This window comes from Pipra filicauda, unplaced genomic scaffold (assembly GCF_003945595.2).
Source record: "Pipra filicauda isolate LSUMZ 115617 unplaced genomic scaffold, ASM394559v2 scaffold235_size1210477_pilon, whole genome shotgun sequence".
In the NCBI taxonomy this organism is placed as follows: Eukaryota; Metazoa; Chordata; class Aves; order Passeriformes; family Pipridae; genus Pipra; species Pipra filicauda.
This window is the reverse complement of record NW_024104349.1, coordinates 720,118-732,941: the sequence shown is the minus strand read 5'-3', so window position 1 is coordinate 732,941 and position 12,824 is coordinate 720,118. Positions and strand designations below refer to the sequence as shown.

Here is a 12,824-nt window from a genome sequence, read left to right as displayed (position 1 = left end):
AGGAGCAGGAAGCCTCGGGTGAGGTGCTGCACCACACACCTGCACGGCCCTGCATGCACAGAGCCCTTTGGAAAAAAACATGCTAAAATTCAGGCACCTTCACCAAAACCCCTGATATGGCCCTGCCATGGAGTCACCTCATGCAAACACTCAAATAAAACCACACACTGTGAGCCAGGCATCAGACACGTGAGCCTGCGCTGGGAAATCACTGGATTCCACCTCCTCTTGCCTTAGCCAGATGTGTTTGTCTCCGGCATGGAAAGATCACTAGAAGAAGGCAGAAGGAGACAAGGCACCTGTCAGTACAAAGCAAACTGGGTTTCTGTCTCCTCACCCTGACCAGGCTCATTTTCTGCTCCTTACCCACACTCTGAGTTGCACGGCCCTCACGCTTTGGGTGAGACCATCCCAAGCCCTCTGCTCTGTGAGAGAAAATCCAGCTTGGAATCCCCTCCTTGCCAGAAACACAACTCCCTCTGCCTGCAAAACCCCCTTCCAAAGAAAAGCCAGCAACACCTTCTCCAACAGAGAAACAATTCCAACCTTGTTTTGAGGAGATCCTGCCCTTCCACTTAACGCATCTGCTGCGGAAGAGGAAGTCGGGAACGGATCTGCTCGCTCCAACCTCAACTTCATTTGTGATTCCTGGGCCAAGATGGAAAGCCACTGGCTTGGCTGTTTGCCACCGCCAAACTCACGCTCAGATGTGACCTCTGCAAATCTCTGGGTCTCCTTCTTAGGACCAGAGCGCTGGAGAGTTACACATATTGGTTTTTTAAGGAAAAAGGATGAGCATGCAAGCCTGTGGACCCCTTGCATCAGACCTGCAACCTCTTTTAGATCCCCCAGCAGCTCTTGCGTAACCCAGAGTTAGTAAAAAAGTAATGGTCTTGTTTACTCAGTGAAAATACAAAATACAAAGGGCACGTGCACACGCACAGTTCACGTGAGGGTTCATCCCACCACCCTCGGGGGGTTTCTGCAGACAAAAAGGATTTCAAACACCACGACCTGTGCTTTGGGTGGGCCCTGCACGCGCTTGGCACCGCGCGAGGAGTGGGGAGGAGACCGGGGCGACCAGGTGGGAACCCCAAAACAGTACAGCAGTACAATACAGCAGCTCCTCCTTCCTCTGAGGGATCCAACCCCGAGGAGCTGCGGGCTCCGATCTCGGGGTTTGGATGCAGTGGCAGTGCAAGGGGTGCCCTTTCTCCCAGCAGTTATCTGTGGTAACACTAGACATGAGCACGATGCTGGAGCGCTAAAGCACTGACGGGTGCACCTTAAAATAAAGCCAGTGTTCACATCGATTACTATTTCAGTTACCCCGACTGCAAACACAGCTCCCAGCTTGGTAAAGAATGGCTTTTGTGGGCCACAAATTAAATAAAGGCGGTTTTTTGATGGAACATGAGAAAAAGAAAGGGCAGAGCTTGAGAAATTGTAAGGAGGTGGGAATTCGCACCGTGACCCGCAGAAACCTTCATCAACTCCTTCAGGGAAACAGCAGGAAAATTTGGCTGACTGCAGCATCAACTGGTCCAAATGTAGATGTAAAATACAAAATGGTGGGACAGGCACACAGCTCTGCTCAGATGCTGAGGTCTGACACGCCAAAGGATGCAACTGTGCAGGGGATCAGCCCAGGCTACGAGCGGAGCGCTTTCCACACTCATCCATTTAATCTCGTTTGCAGATAAGTGTATTCACAAACTAGATTATTTTAATTGATGGCTCTACAGCTGGTTCCTGTTCAGCTCTAGAGCTAAAGCTGTCCTCAACCTCTCCCATCATGGGTTGGGGACGGTGATGCCTCGTGCAGTTCCTCCCCTTCAGTGCAGTTCCTCCTCCCTGCACCCGCCGTGGTGGGACAGAACTTCAGATCCACTGCTTTTCCAAGCACAAATATGAGACACCTGCACAGAAGGGAAGCACTTGGGTAGGAGTCAAGGGAGAACAAGCCAGGCCAGGCAAAGAATTCCAGCTCAGGTCTGTGACGATGCATGAAATGCTTCCCTGCATCTTCCACGTGCACTTCAACAGTGGGATATTTCCCAAATGAAGTCAGTGGGGAAATTAAGCCTGACATCAGGTCCCTCACTGAGCCATGAATTATCTGACAAAATGGTTAAATGGACACTGCAAAGTATGGAAAAGTCTCTCTGGGAGAAAGCAGCCCATCTGTGGCCAACTCTCTCGCACCAGTGATGCACCAGACAGCAAACCAGGCTGTTCCCATTCGTTAATTTTTTCCTTCCCATTTTAAGCATTACTACCCAAAAATGTTCCCCCAGGCAAGTGCTGCCACCCCCCACCCAAACAACCTGGCCCTTCTTAGCCCTGCCCATGGAAGAGACCTTGCCTTTTGTGCTCCCAATGCTCTGGAAGCGAGCCACAGGGAGCATCTTCCTCCTGCTCTGACTGCAAGGGACACGTGCCAGGAACCACGAGGGAAGGAGTATTTAAGCAAATAGGAGAAAATACCAAAGAGTGAAGTGCAAGCCCAAAAGAGTCTCCTCTAGGTCCCAGAATCAGGGTGAGGGGGACAGCAAAAGGAAGCCTTTGTCATGCCATGCCACAGACCTACTTCCAGCCAGGGACTGACACAAGCCAAATGTTGGCCTGTGGTGCTTCCCAGAGCCACTCTGAAAAATATCCTTAAAAATAAAAATATCTTTGAACTGCAAGAGAATACTGAGTGTGCAGTGCTGGCTAACACTGCTCTGTACCTCTGTACCCCTCCCCTTGCTCCTCTCCAAAAAGCCCAGCACAGACAGGTTTTACCCCCAAGTTTGCAAACAAAACCTGGCAGCAGCTCAAGCACCAGCACACAGATTAAAAGAAGTCAGTGTCCAACAGCTCAGCAGATCTGAGGTTGCAGAGCTCAGCAGCCCAGGTTGCCCAGAGAAGCTGTGGCTGCCCATCCCTGGAAGTGTTCAAGGCCAGGCTGGACGGGGCTTGGAGCAACCTGGTCTGGTGGAAGGTGTCCCTGCCCACGGCAGGGGGTTGGAACTGGATGAACTTTAAGGTCCCTTCCAACCCAAACTGTTCTGAGATTCTATATTCTCTTCATTTAGGAGTTCCAGTTCCTGGTTTTTAATAGGCAGAGCTGCTCACACCCCTCTCTGGGCAGAGACAAGTGTGTGGAAGGACCACACAATGCCTTGCACTTAGAACTTCCTTTCACCCCCACTGAACATGGGCTTAGCTCCCGGCCCCATCCTCCTCCTGGGACACTTCCTTGGCTCTTCCAGTCCCTCCTTGGGACAGCCCAGCGACGCCCTCACACAGCCCAAGGGCACTTAAACCAGAGCTCAGCACTGCAATGCAACTACAAGCCAAGAAAAATTAAAAAAAAAAAAAAAAAAAAGGAAAACACCCTCAAACTGGGCACTGGAATAATTTTCCATCAGTGGGGGGTCACTGGGGGCAAACTTCAAAATTTGGAAGGTGGAAGGGTAGCAGCTTCTGATGGGCTGGGACACTGTCTGTGACCAGGGTAGCAGCAACAGCTCTATGGCTGGAGCCACAGGGACCTAAGGATATAAGAAGCAAGGTCTGCAGGAACATGTAATACCTTTTAATAGACCAGCTCGTACAGTTGGGAAAAAAAAACCTCCACAACCACACAAGCCTTCCTTTGAGCTGCTGCACCTTCATGTCTGGCCATTTTTTCCAGCTGCATCACTTGGTCTATTAAAAGACATTACGGCTCCCTGCAACCCTCATCTCTTCCTCAGGCCAGTCCTCCCTTCCCAGGATGAGGAATCTGGGTCATCCCAATGCTCCCATTGTGACACCTGACAGCCTGCTGAAGTGAAATAAAGATTTTGGCCCTAACACGTGGAGGAGCAGTTAATGTCCCGTGTACAGGGCAGGGAAAGCTTGTTGTCCTTCAAGGCCAGGAGTTTAAAGCTGCCGCTCTTCCTTTGGTGCAGGTGGGTGTCTGGATGCCTGGATGACCCTCAGGAGCCTTTGGGCACCTCTGTTGACCAGCAGAGAGCACAGGAGTGAGGAAAGCAGGGCTGGTGGGATGGGATGTGGGACTACTTTGGAAAAAAACAAACAGTCACTCCTCTGGCCATCCCAGAGAGGGGATACCCAAGTAGACGAAAGCAGAAGCACATCCTGCATTCCACGCCCAAAGCCTACAGACCACTTTTCATGGATACAGCCTTCCCTATCTGCTCACTGGGTCTGTATCCCATACCAAGCATCTCTCAGTGCCTCAGGAAGAGCACAGGTCCCTTTCCCACAAGGCACAGAATGCTCCTGCCTGACCTTTACCGGCGGCTCCAAGGAGGTCGCCGCGTCCTGACGGCTCCGAGCAGCTGGGGTTGGAGCTGCCCAGCAAGGCCAGGCTGGAAGGAAGGAAGGAAGGAAGTTATAGCAGGCTTTTAAATAGTGCTATGCAATACCTGAAACTTCTATTTCTGTGCACAGATAATATGGTTTCCATATTCTCCCCCGTGCCCAGCAGGCCAAGCCATTCAGGCTCAAACTGAACCAGCAATAACCCACATTCTTCACCAGTTAAACCATTAAAGCTGGTTGAGGCCTCCGTGTAGGACAACCCCAAGATGTGCCTTTCACCAATGAAGAAACGTACAGATTTCCTTCTGCGTTGGCTTCCCACTTCTGTTTTCCTTTTATAATCAAGCAAGGTCTTTAAATTTTAAAAAGACCACAGGTGGAAGGTGGTCTCACAGCCACCTGGGCAGCCCCCACACCACATGCAGTCGCCACACTGGTGTGCTCCCAGACACCGGTGTAGTTTTCTGCAGGATGTCTTGCAGGCATCTCTCATCTGAGGTGGGCAACATGGTTCTATCCATGCTTGAGCAGGAATCCAAAGAACCACAGAAGCAGGAGGCTCCTCAGGGCTTTCTGAGGGTCGTACACAGCAGAACCACGCCGGGTTTGCAGTCCTAACAAGGAGAGCTCGGCTGTGATTATGAAAACACCTTCACAATTGGAGAAAAACCAAGATAGAACTCCTTCAAACTAAATGTACCTGCTTCTCCACAGCAATTAACTAGTTAAAAAGAGTAATTTTTTCTTCCTTGAGGTTTTCCCATCTCATATGCCATATGGCAGACCTGTCACCAGGCAAGAAACAAGCTGGACACCTTCAATGAGAGGAGTTTTCCTCTCTGCCTGCTCCACACACCTGAAAGCTCACGAGCTCCAGCCCCACCAGCCAGTGAGGATATCAAAGCTCTGCTCTCCCTTTGGGACCAACACTGCTGGTGATGATATTGCCAAGGACGGTGTTCATCCACCACGGATCACAACAGCAGGGCTGCCACCTCTTCTGAATGACCATAAACTAGGAGTAATATTCCAGTTTTCCCACCTCCCCACAGGGCTGGGACAAGCAACAGGTCCTGCATGTACAAAACAACTCACTTCCCACGAGGACCCAGCGTAATTCCAACACTTGCTCCAGCACATCAGCCCAGCACGTTACATTCAGCCTGGCGCTGCCGAAGTCACGGTGACACCCCTTCCCAGACAATGGATTTCACCTGTGCCCCGTGGAATGGGAACATCCCACACCTTACAGCCAACTCTTACAGCCCATTAGGGCTGTGCAACCCCATCACCCCACAGTCCCTTGTGCACCAGCACCACCACGATCCCAACACCAACAGGGAGACCGGTGGGGCACCTACAAGCAGGGAGCCACCATTTCCAAGCCAGCAAACACCAGGAAAACATACCAGGAGCCACCTCAGGCCCCAGCCCGGGAGAGAATCGAGCCCAAATTAGTTATGCAAACACCAGGATTCAAAGAGTAACGAGTAGCACAGGGTTCGACGATGACGCTGCCGCTCAGGACTTGGTGTGATTCCACTGCCAGGCGAGTGACAAGCGCCAGACTGCAAAACAGGCACGGAACAGGAGCGACTTAAGGAATACAGGTGGTTTCATGAAGAAGGCAGTGCTAACTATAATGGAGACTATAAAGCCATTTCTTAACAGATCTTGCCTGCAAATCTCAGCTAACCTTCCCTCCACTGCAACAGGAATGCCTGGAAAAGCGCACGTCCTGCTCCACAGGATGCATGGATATGTCCATCCCATGGGAAAGCCTATGGGGGGGAGTGTTTGGTGAGACAGAGGCACTCAACGGACTCAGGTTTTGGCACGGGAGTTACAAACGCCCTGGAGGAGCAGCTCGTTTTTGGAAGGAACGTCAGGGAACGCTCAGGCAGCTCCACCAACGCACTGAGGGACAGGCAGGAGGCGGGATGCCAAGCTCCACGCGCAGGAGAAATCCTCGCGCCAAGCAAGGTCAACGGGATTACAGGGGCAAGCACGAGCAGAGATGGGAACGGCCCAACCTCTGGTCTGCACCCCGGCTTACCCCGAGGAAACGCCACCACACAGGCGGCCCTACGTGACTCCGTATCCAGGAACACTTCAAACCCCTGTTTTCCTTCATAATTCGCCTTTCCTGACGTCAGGGTGCAAATCACCCCCCCCCCCCGATCCCCTGACCGACCGAGGGGACTGGGCTACCACCAAAACCACGGTATGAATGAAAAGCTGCAATGCTGATAAAAACATAACATTAAAAATACACGGCTCGCGCCGACTCGCAGAGGGAATCACGGCAAGGCTGTGCTGAGGCTGGCATGGGAGGCTGCAAATGTATCCTGGAGCAGCCCAGCTTGGAGAGCGTGTTCCCGCCAGGCCCCCCCCGGGGCCTCCCCACCCAAAGGGATGGATGAGGTTCATCCCTTCAGCTGTTTATAAAAGCAGCAGTATTGCGCCCAGACGCAGCATTCCTCCCTCTCATTCCTACAAGCTATATAAGGGAACGGCCAATTCCAGCCTGGCTCCCCCGTAGCCAGCCCCGATCCCTCTGCGCCGGAGCAGCCCCGGGCTCGGTTTCCTGCAGAAGGACTTAAATCCGTCCTCCTCGGTGGAACACGGCGCTGCGCTGGACCTTGTCATCAAATGGCAGCGCAGGCAGCTGCCAAACCCTGCCGGCTCGGTGCTCTAATAGGGAACAGCTGGAGAAGGACCCTGCATTCCTCCCGCCCCGTCCACACCGGGGGCTCTGTTCGGGATCCGGCCGCAAGATTTCCACCCATCACGGAACGCGGCCGCTCCCCGGCACCGCTTCCCCGTGCACAGCCCAAAACCCAAATCCCAATTCTCCCCCCCGGGGATTTTAAATCAAAGGCATGCTTTGCAACGCGCGGGGGTTGCTTTGCCTTTTTTTGGGGGGTTGGGTGGGTTTGTTTTACGATTTGGGATTTATTTTTTTTTTAAGGGCTTGGAGGAGCAGAACCACGCAACTAAAAGACACTAAAATACGTTTTGCCTTCCCTGCTCTGCCTCTGTGTTGCAAAAACTCTACTTTAAGCGACTTGCATCCCTGTTTACATCCCCCCCTCAGGAACACACACATCTGTAACAACCACCCCCCCATAAATAAATAGAGGAGCACACGGCACGATTCGCCCGGCGCTTGTGCCATTTCCATCCTGCTCTAACTCCATTTACTTCCCAGGAGTTGAGCAACTTGTAATGGTGAATAAATAAAAGCAAAATACACTTTCCGTAGCCACGCACATTTTCTGTCCTGCACCCTCAGAAACCTAAAACAGTCCACTCGTATTTTCTTAGAGCTCTGCTGAAACACAAGAGGGGTATTCAGAGCTGCAGGGGAAAAAAAAAATGCGTCCAAACAGGATCTGAATGATGAAATAGGAATTGCCACATTTGGGAAAAAAAAAATTAAAAAAAAATAGGATAACCCAGTTACCCAGACCTTTATACAACAACAGTTCGTCTGAGGTAGCGATGGGCTGCTTTTGCATGTTGCAGAGAGCAAATCAAGCCACGTTGTCCAAAAGAAGCCCAGAAAATCCAGACTCTACGTGACCTGACTTACTTATTTCACAGGAAACTGCATGGAAGGAGGAAGGGGGGGGACGCGGGGGGGAGAGGGAAAAAAAAACCAACCAAAAACCCACCAATCATTCATGCTACCGTAGTTACACCACGCCATGGAGCGGAGTAGTTTGCTGTGAAAAAACCAAACTGAAACAAGCCGAACCCCGTTTGGAAAATAAAACGTGAGGAGAGGAGAGGAGAGAAGCTGTTCCCGCAATCGAGCCGGGGAGCCCCCTCTCCCACACCGCACTCGTTTCTTGGGTGCATTTTTAACATTTTTCTATAAATTTTGACGGCGTTTAGAGCACGGCTCGGGAGAGGGTCTCGGCGAAACGCCACTCACCGGGGTTGTTGGCCTCCCCTTCGAGGATGTGGAGCTCGGTGCAGTCTGCCAGGGAATGCTCGAGGCAGAGCTGGAGGAAGCGAGCCTGGGTCCGGCTGACGCGTTTGAGCAGGGAGAGCAGCGCAACAGTCTGCTCGCACTCGTTCCAGCCCTTGAACCACCCGGCCAACACGCCGACCTGGTCTCGGAACATCATGGTGAGCCGGAGGGACAGCTCTGCGGGGAGAGAATAAATAACCGGGACAGCCTCCCTGCCCCCGGCGCCGCCGCCGCCACCGTGCTCGGGGCAGGGCTATTCAAAATAAAAATAATAATAATAATAATAATAATAATAATAATAAAAATAATGGTGATTAAAAATAAAAAGGGGGGGAAAAAAAGAAAAAAAAAAAGAAGAATCTCCTCTGCGACGCGCGAAGGGCGGGTTTGTTTCGGACGCAGCTCTCGGCCTGGGCTGGGGTTTTTATTTTTTTTTTTTTTTTTTGCTCCCTCTCTTCTGGCTTCGGTGCAGCGCTGGATTCCTGGAGGGAGGGAGAGCGAGGGAGGGAAGGAAGGAGGGAGGGAGACGGTGGGGCCAAAAAAAAAAAAAAAAAAAAAAATTAAAAAAAAATTTTTTTAAAAAGCCCAAAAAAAGGAAAACCCCAGCGTCAGGGCTGCCCCCTGCGAGGGGGCGGGAGGGGGGAGCGACCTCCTGCCGGCGGCGGCTTCACACCTGGAACAGAGAGAGAGGAGGGGGCGTCAGCGGGGCTGGGGGGGACGAGCGGCAGGAGGAGGAGGAGAGTGGGGAGGAAGGCTCGCCCGCAGCCCCGCTGCCTCCCTCCCACCGCTCACCCGCGCCTTCCCACACCCTCACCGCGATCCCCCCGCACCCGCCACCACCGCCCTGAGGGATCGGGGGTGTGCGGGGGGGAAAACACCCGACACCCCCCTCACTGCAGTACAACACCACCCCCCCCCCACACACACGCACAAAAGTTCCCCCCTCACCCCATACACACTCCATAAAAACACACTCACCTGACTCACGCCGGCCCCGGGGATCGGGGGAGGAGGGGGCGGCGCGGCGTTCTGGGGTGGCCGTGCCATGTCCGCGGGATGAAGGGGGTGGGGGCGGGGGGGGAAACGAGGGAAGGAGGCGGGAAAAAGGGAAGAAGTGGGAGAATGGGGGGGGGCGCGCGCGCGCTCCGCGGCGCGAGACTGAGCCCGGCCGCGCGCCGAGCCCCCGCTCCCCTCATGCCGCTCATTTGCATACGGATGACGTCATGCGGGGGTGGGCGGGGCCAGCCGCGCGCTGGGGGCGGGAGGGGGGCAGAGGGACGCGCGTCCCCCGTTCCCGTCCCACCTCCCGCCCCCGCCCCGCTCGCGTTCCCGCCACTCCCCCCGGAATTTTGGGTGCTCCCTCCGGCACGGGGAATGCTGGAAAACACACTACGGCCTCCCCCCCGCTCCCGCCACCCCGCCCCGCTCCACGTCCTGCGGATTTCCCGCTGGAGGAAACCACCCTCTAGCGGGCTGCGGGGTAATGGCAGGGGGTGACTTTTTTCGGGAGGGAAAAAACCCCTCCGCTTTGGGCTCTGGTGAAATGTGGCACCGGGCAAAAATGGCAAATTTTAAAATGGTTATATTTTAAATTTTAAAATTATTATTATTTTTTTGCGGCGTTTTTTAAATATACATTTTAAATATACACCTCTAAGCACTGCGTGTGTAGAGAAGGACGGGATTTGTGTTTGGGGTTATCCATTTCCCCGGAGAGGGACAGGATTTGTGTTTGGGGTTATCCATTTCCCACACATACTTTATTTCCCTTTCCCATTTCTCATTTATTTCCATTTATTTATTATTTTTTTTTCATTTTTTCATTTATTTTCATCTCATTAGAAAGGATGAAGGATACAGGTATATCCAAGAAGGCAAATGGAGAAAGAGAAATCCCTGTGCACAAGTGTTTGGAAGAACACACCAAAATGCTGAGCGGAACTGAACACTTTTTAAAGCATAAATAAAGGTATGAAGTGCTTTTATCTGTGGGCTTTTTATTTGGAATAAAAATGGTTTGTGGGGAATATCTGTCATTTCAAAGCCATTCCCTCTTGTCCTGTTCCTCCATGCCCTTGTCCAAATTCCCTTTCCAGCTCTCTTGGAGCCCCTTTAGGAATTTGTTTCCCAAAAGTGGCTGTGTGTTCTGGCGGGTGCTGGAGAAAGGAAAACTCTGTGTTTGTGCTCCCTTTGGCTGAAAAAGCAACACACCTGTCTGAATCTGTCCCTTTTGGGGGAAAAATATTAGCAGGGAGACAAAGGCCGCCCAAATCCACCGGGAACACCCGGTCCTGTGTGCTGGAGCATCAATCCCACAGCAGGATGACGAGATGAGGATCACCAGGTGGGATCATCAAGCATAAATGGTCCATCTCACCACAGTTCTGAGTTTGCCTTTAGCTCTCAGTCTGTCTGGTGACTAATTAAACAAACAGGAGCGGAGTTCCCTGCCAACACACCCCGGCCATCTGTCTCATCCTACGGCTCCATCCTAACAAAAGCTCCATCAAAGAGCCCCTTTCCCCTCACCTAAGTGCTGACAGTCCTCCTGCTGTCGGGTGTGCTGTGGGATGGCCCATGGAGCCATGAGGATACACCCTCTGTATGGGAATGAGGAGGGAGGCTCCTTCCACCGCCAACGCGATCGGCACAAGGGGCTCCAGGCAGAGCTCCACGCGCTCAAACGCTGCTAATTTAAGGGTTGCCAAGCTGGCTTTGCCAAAAAACGCCTCCCAGGTTCTGCATTTTGCACATCTAAAGTGATAAGGGCAGCGATCAGAAGGATATTTAGGGATGAAACATCAAATACATCCCCCTGCAAGGCTGGGAAGGTCGGCAAGAGACGGATCCCCCCACAACAGCAAGGGGTGGATGAACAAGAGTAACAGACCGAAGCCAGAGTCTGTCCCATGCTCCAGGAGACACCAAGAGCCTGCCTGCTAATTAACCCCAAAATAATCACCCACCACTCAAGACCCCACGGCTCCTATTCCCCAGAGTGTCCCCGGGAAGCAGATGTGGAGGAGTAGAGACTCTGACGTCACAGCACACGCCGGGATGTTTGGAGGTTTCTATGGTAATTAAAAAATAGATCTGTGACCCGTGGAAGAAATTCCTTGCTGCATTCCTTGCTTTGCAGGGTGTGTGCCCCTAAAGATCCTTCCTAGCTGGAGGAAAATCTCCTTTCCTGACTGCAGTGGGGGGACTCACCAACTCAACCAACCCATGGCCAACTCTCTTCCCTGCAGATGGAGCATCCAATGTGCAGACACTCTGCCCTGGGAGCAAAGACACCCCATGCACAAACACAAGGCAGAGCGAGTGGGAAAGCAGGATAACTCTATTTTATATGGTAATTCCTGTGGGACCTCGGGATCTTTGTGGATCCAGCGGGAGCATTTCTGCAGGGCTGCAAGTTTTGGGGTAAAAAGTGGAGGCTGTCTGTTGGCTGGGGCAGAGCTGATGTTGTACCAGGGTGGGTCATGGAATCACAGAATATCCTGTGTTGGAAAGGACCCAAAAGGACCATCAATTCCAACTCCTGGCCCTGCCCAGGACACACCAACAATCCCACCCTGTCCCTGAGAGCGTTGTCCAAACACTCCTTGAGCTCTGGCAGCCCTGGGGCCGTGCCCACTGCCCTGGGGAGCCTGTTCAGTGCCCAACCACCCTCTGGGGGAAGAACCTTTTCCTAATATCCAGCTTAAACCTCCCCTGGCACCACTCCAGTGGTTCCCTCAGGTCCTGTCACTGGTCACAGAGAGCAGGGATCGGTGCTGCCCCTCTGCTTCCCCTTGAGAGGAAGCTGCACCCTCCATGACGTCTCCCCTCAGCCTCCTCTTCTCCAGGGCTGGAACAGCAACATTTAGGCATCCTCTACATTTCTGTTTACCATTTCAGAGAGAAAACAAGAGGCCTGTGGTAACATTAGCCAAGCAGGTGGTCTAAGCAAATTAGAGAACCTTGACGATTCCCGAGTTCAAAGGAAGCCATTGCTCATCCCCGTCAAAGCTATCTGATAACATATTTAGCTGGAGAAAGGATGAGTATATCCACCAGCACACAATGGCCCAGATTTCCTAGCTCATTAAACCCAAATATTAGTGAAAATATCATGGTAAGCAGGCTGAGATAATTAAACACAACATCCCTTCCATTTGTTCCTAAACACAGTGTGGGAATTGGCCACTGGGATGCTAATGATTTCCTTACATTGGGTGGTGAAGTGGAGCTGTACAAAAAGCCCTGACAAAAACAAACAGGCAAAAAGAAATATAAGAAAATTAAAAATAAAAAGTAAATAATATAACCAGTGTGGGTTTGTATTTCCAGACTGGATGAGGCAGATGTTAAAAATCACAGAGTCCCAGAATGGTTTGGGTTGGAAGGGACCTCAAAGCCCAACTTATTCCAACCCCTGCCATGGGCAGGGACACCTTCCACTAGACCAGGTTGCTCCAAGCCCTGTCCAACCTGGCCTGGAACACTTCCAGGGATGGGGCAGCCACAGCTTCTCTGGACAACCTGT

The 12,824-nt window shown here is 52.3% G+C and overlaps 1 protein-coding gene and 1 long non-coding RNA gene across 7 annotated transcripts in view; one reads left to right on the top strand and one right to left on the bottom strand.

Annotated features, from left to right (window-relative positions):
- SAMD4A (sterile alpha motif domain containing 4A) overlaps nt 1–8,588 on the bottom strand; it is a 96,931-nt gene extending 88,343 nt beyond the window's left edge. For all 6 annotated transcript variants that reach the window (XR_003541350.2, XM_039381651.1, XM_027724420.2 and 3 more), the window contains exon 1: nt 8,258–8,588. Coding sequence is in view for 5 of the 6 variants with exons in the window: in XM_039381651.1 (XP_039237585.1) it covers nt 8,258–8,453 (196 nt within the window). In the remaining variant the exon portion in view is untranslated. The remainder of the gene's footprint in view (nt 1–8,257) is intronic.
- Nucleotides 8,589–11,448: 2,860 nt separating this feature from the next.
- LOC120323327 lies at nt 11,449–12,406 on the top strand. The gene is made up of 2 exons (XR_005563658.1): nt 11,449–11,648; nt 12,197–12,406. It is a non-coding gene; the product is annotated as an uncharacterized LOC120323327 (long non-coding RNA).
- Nucleotides 12,407–12,824: the final 418 nt, after the last annotated feature.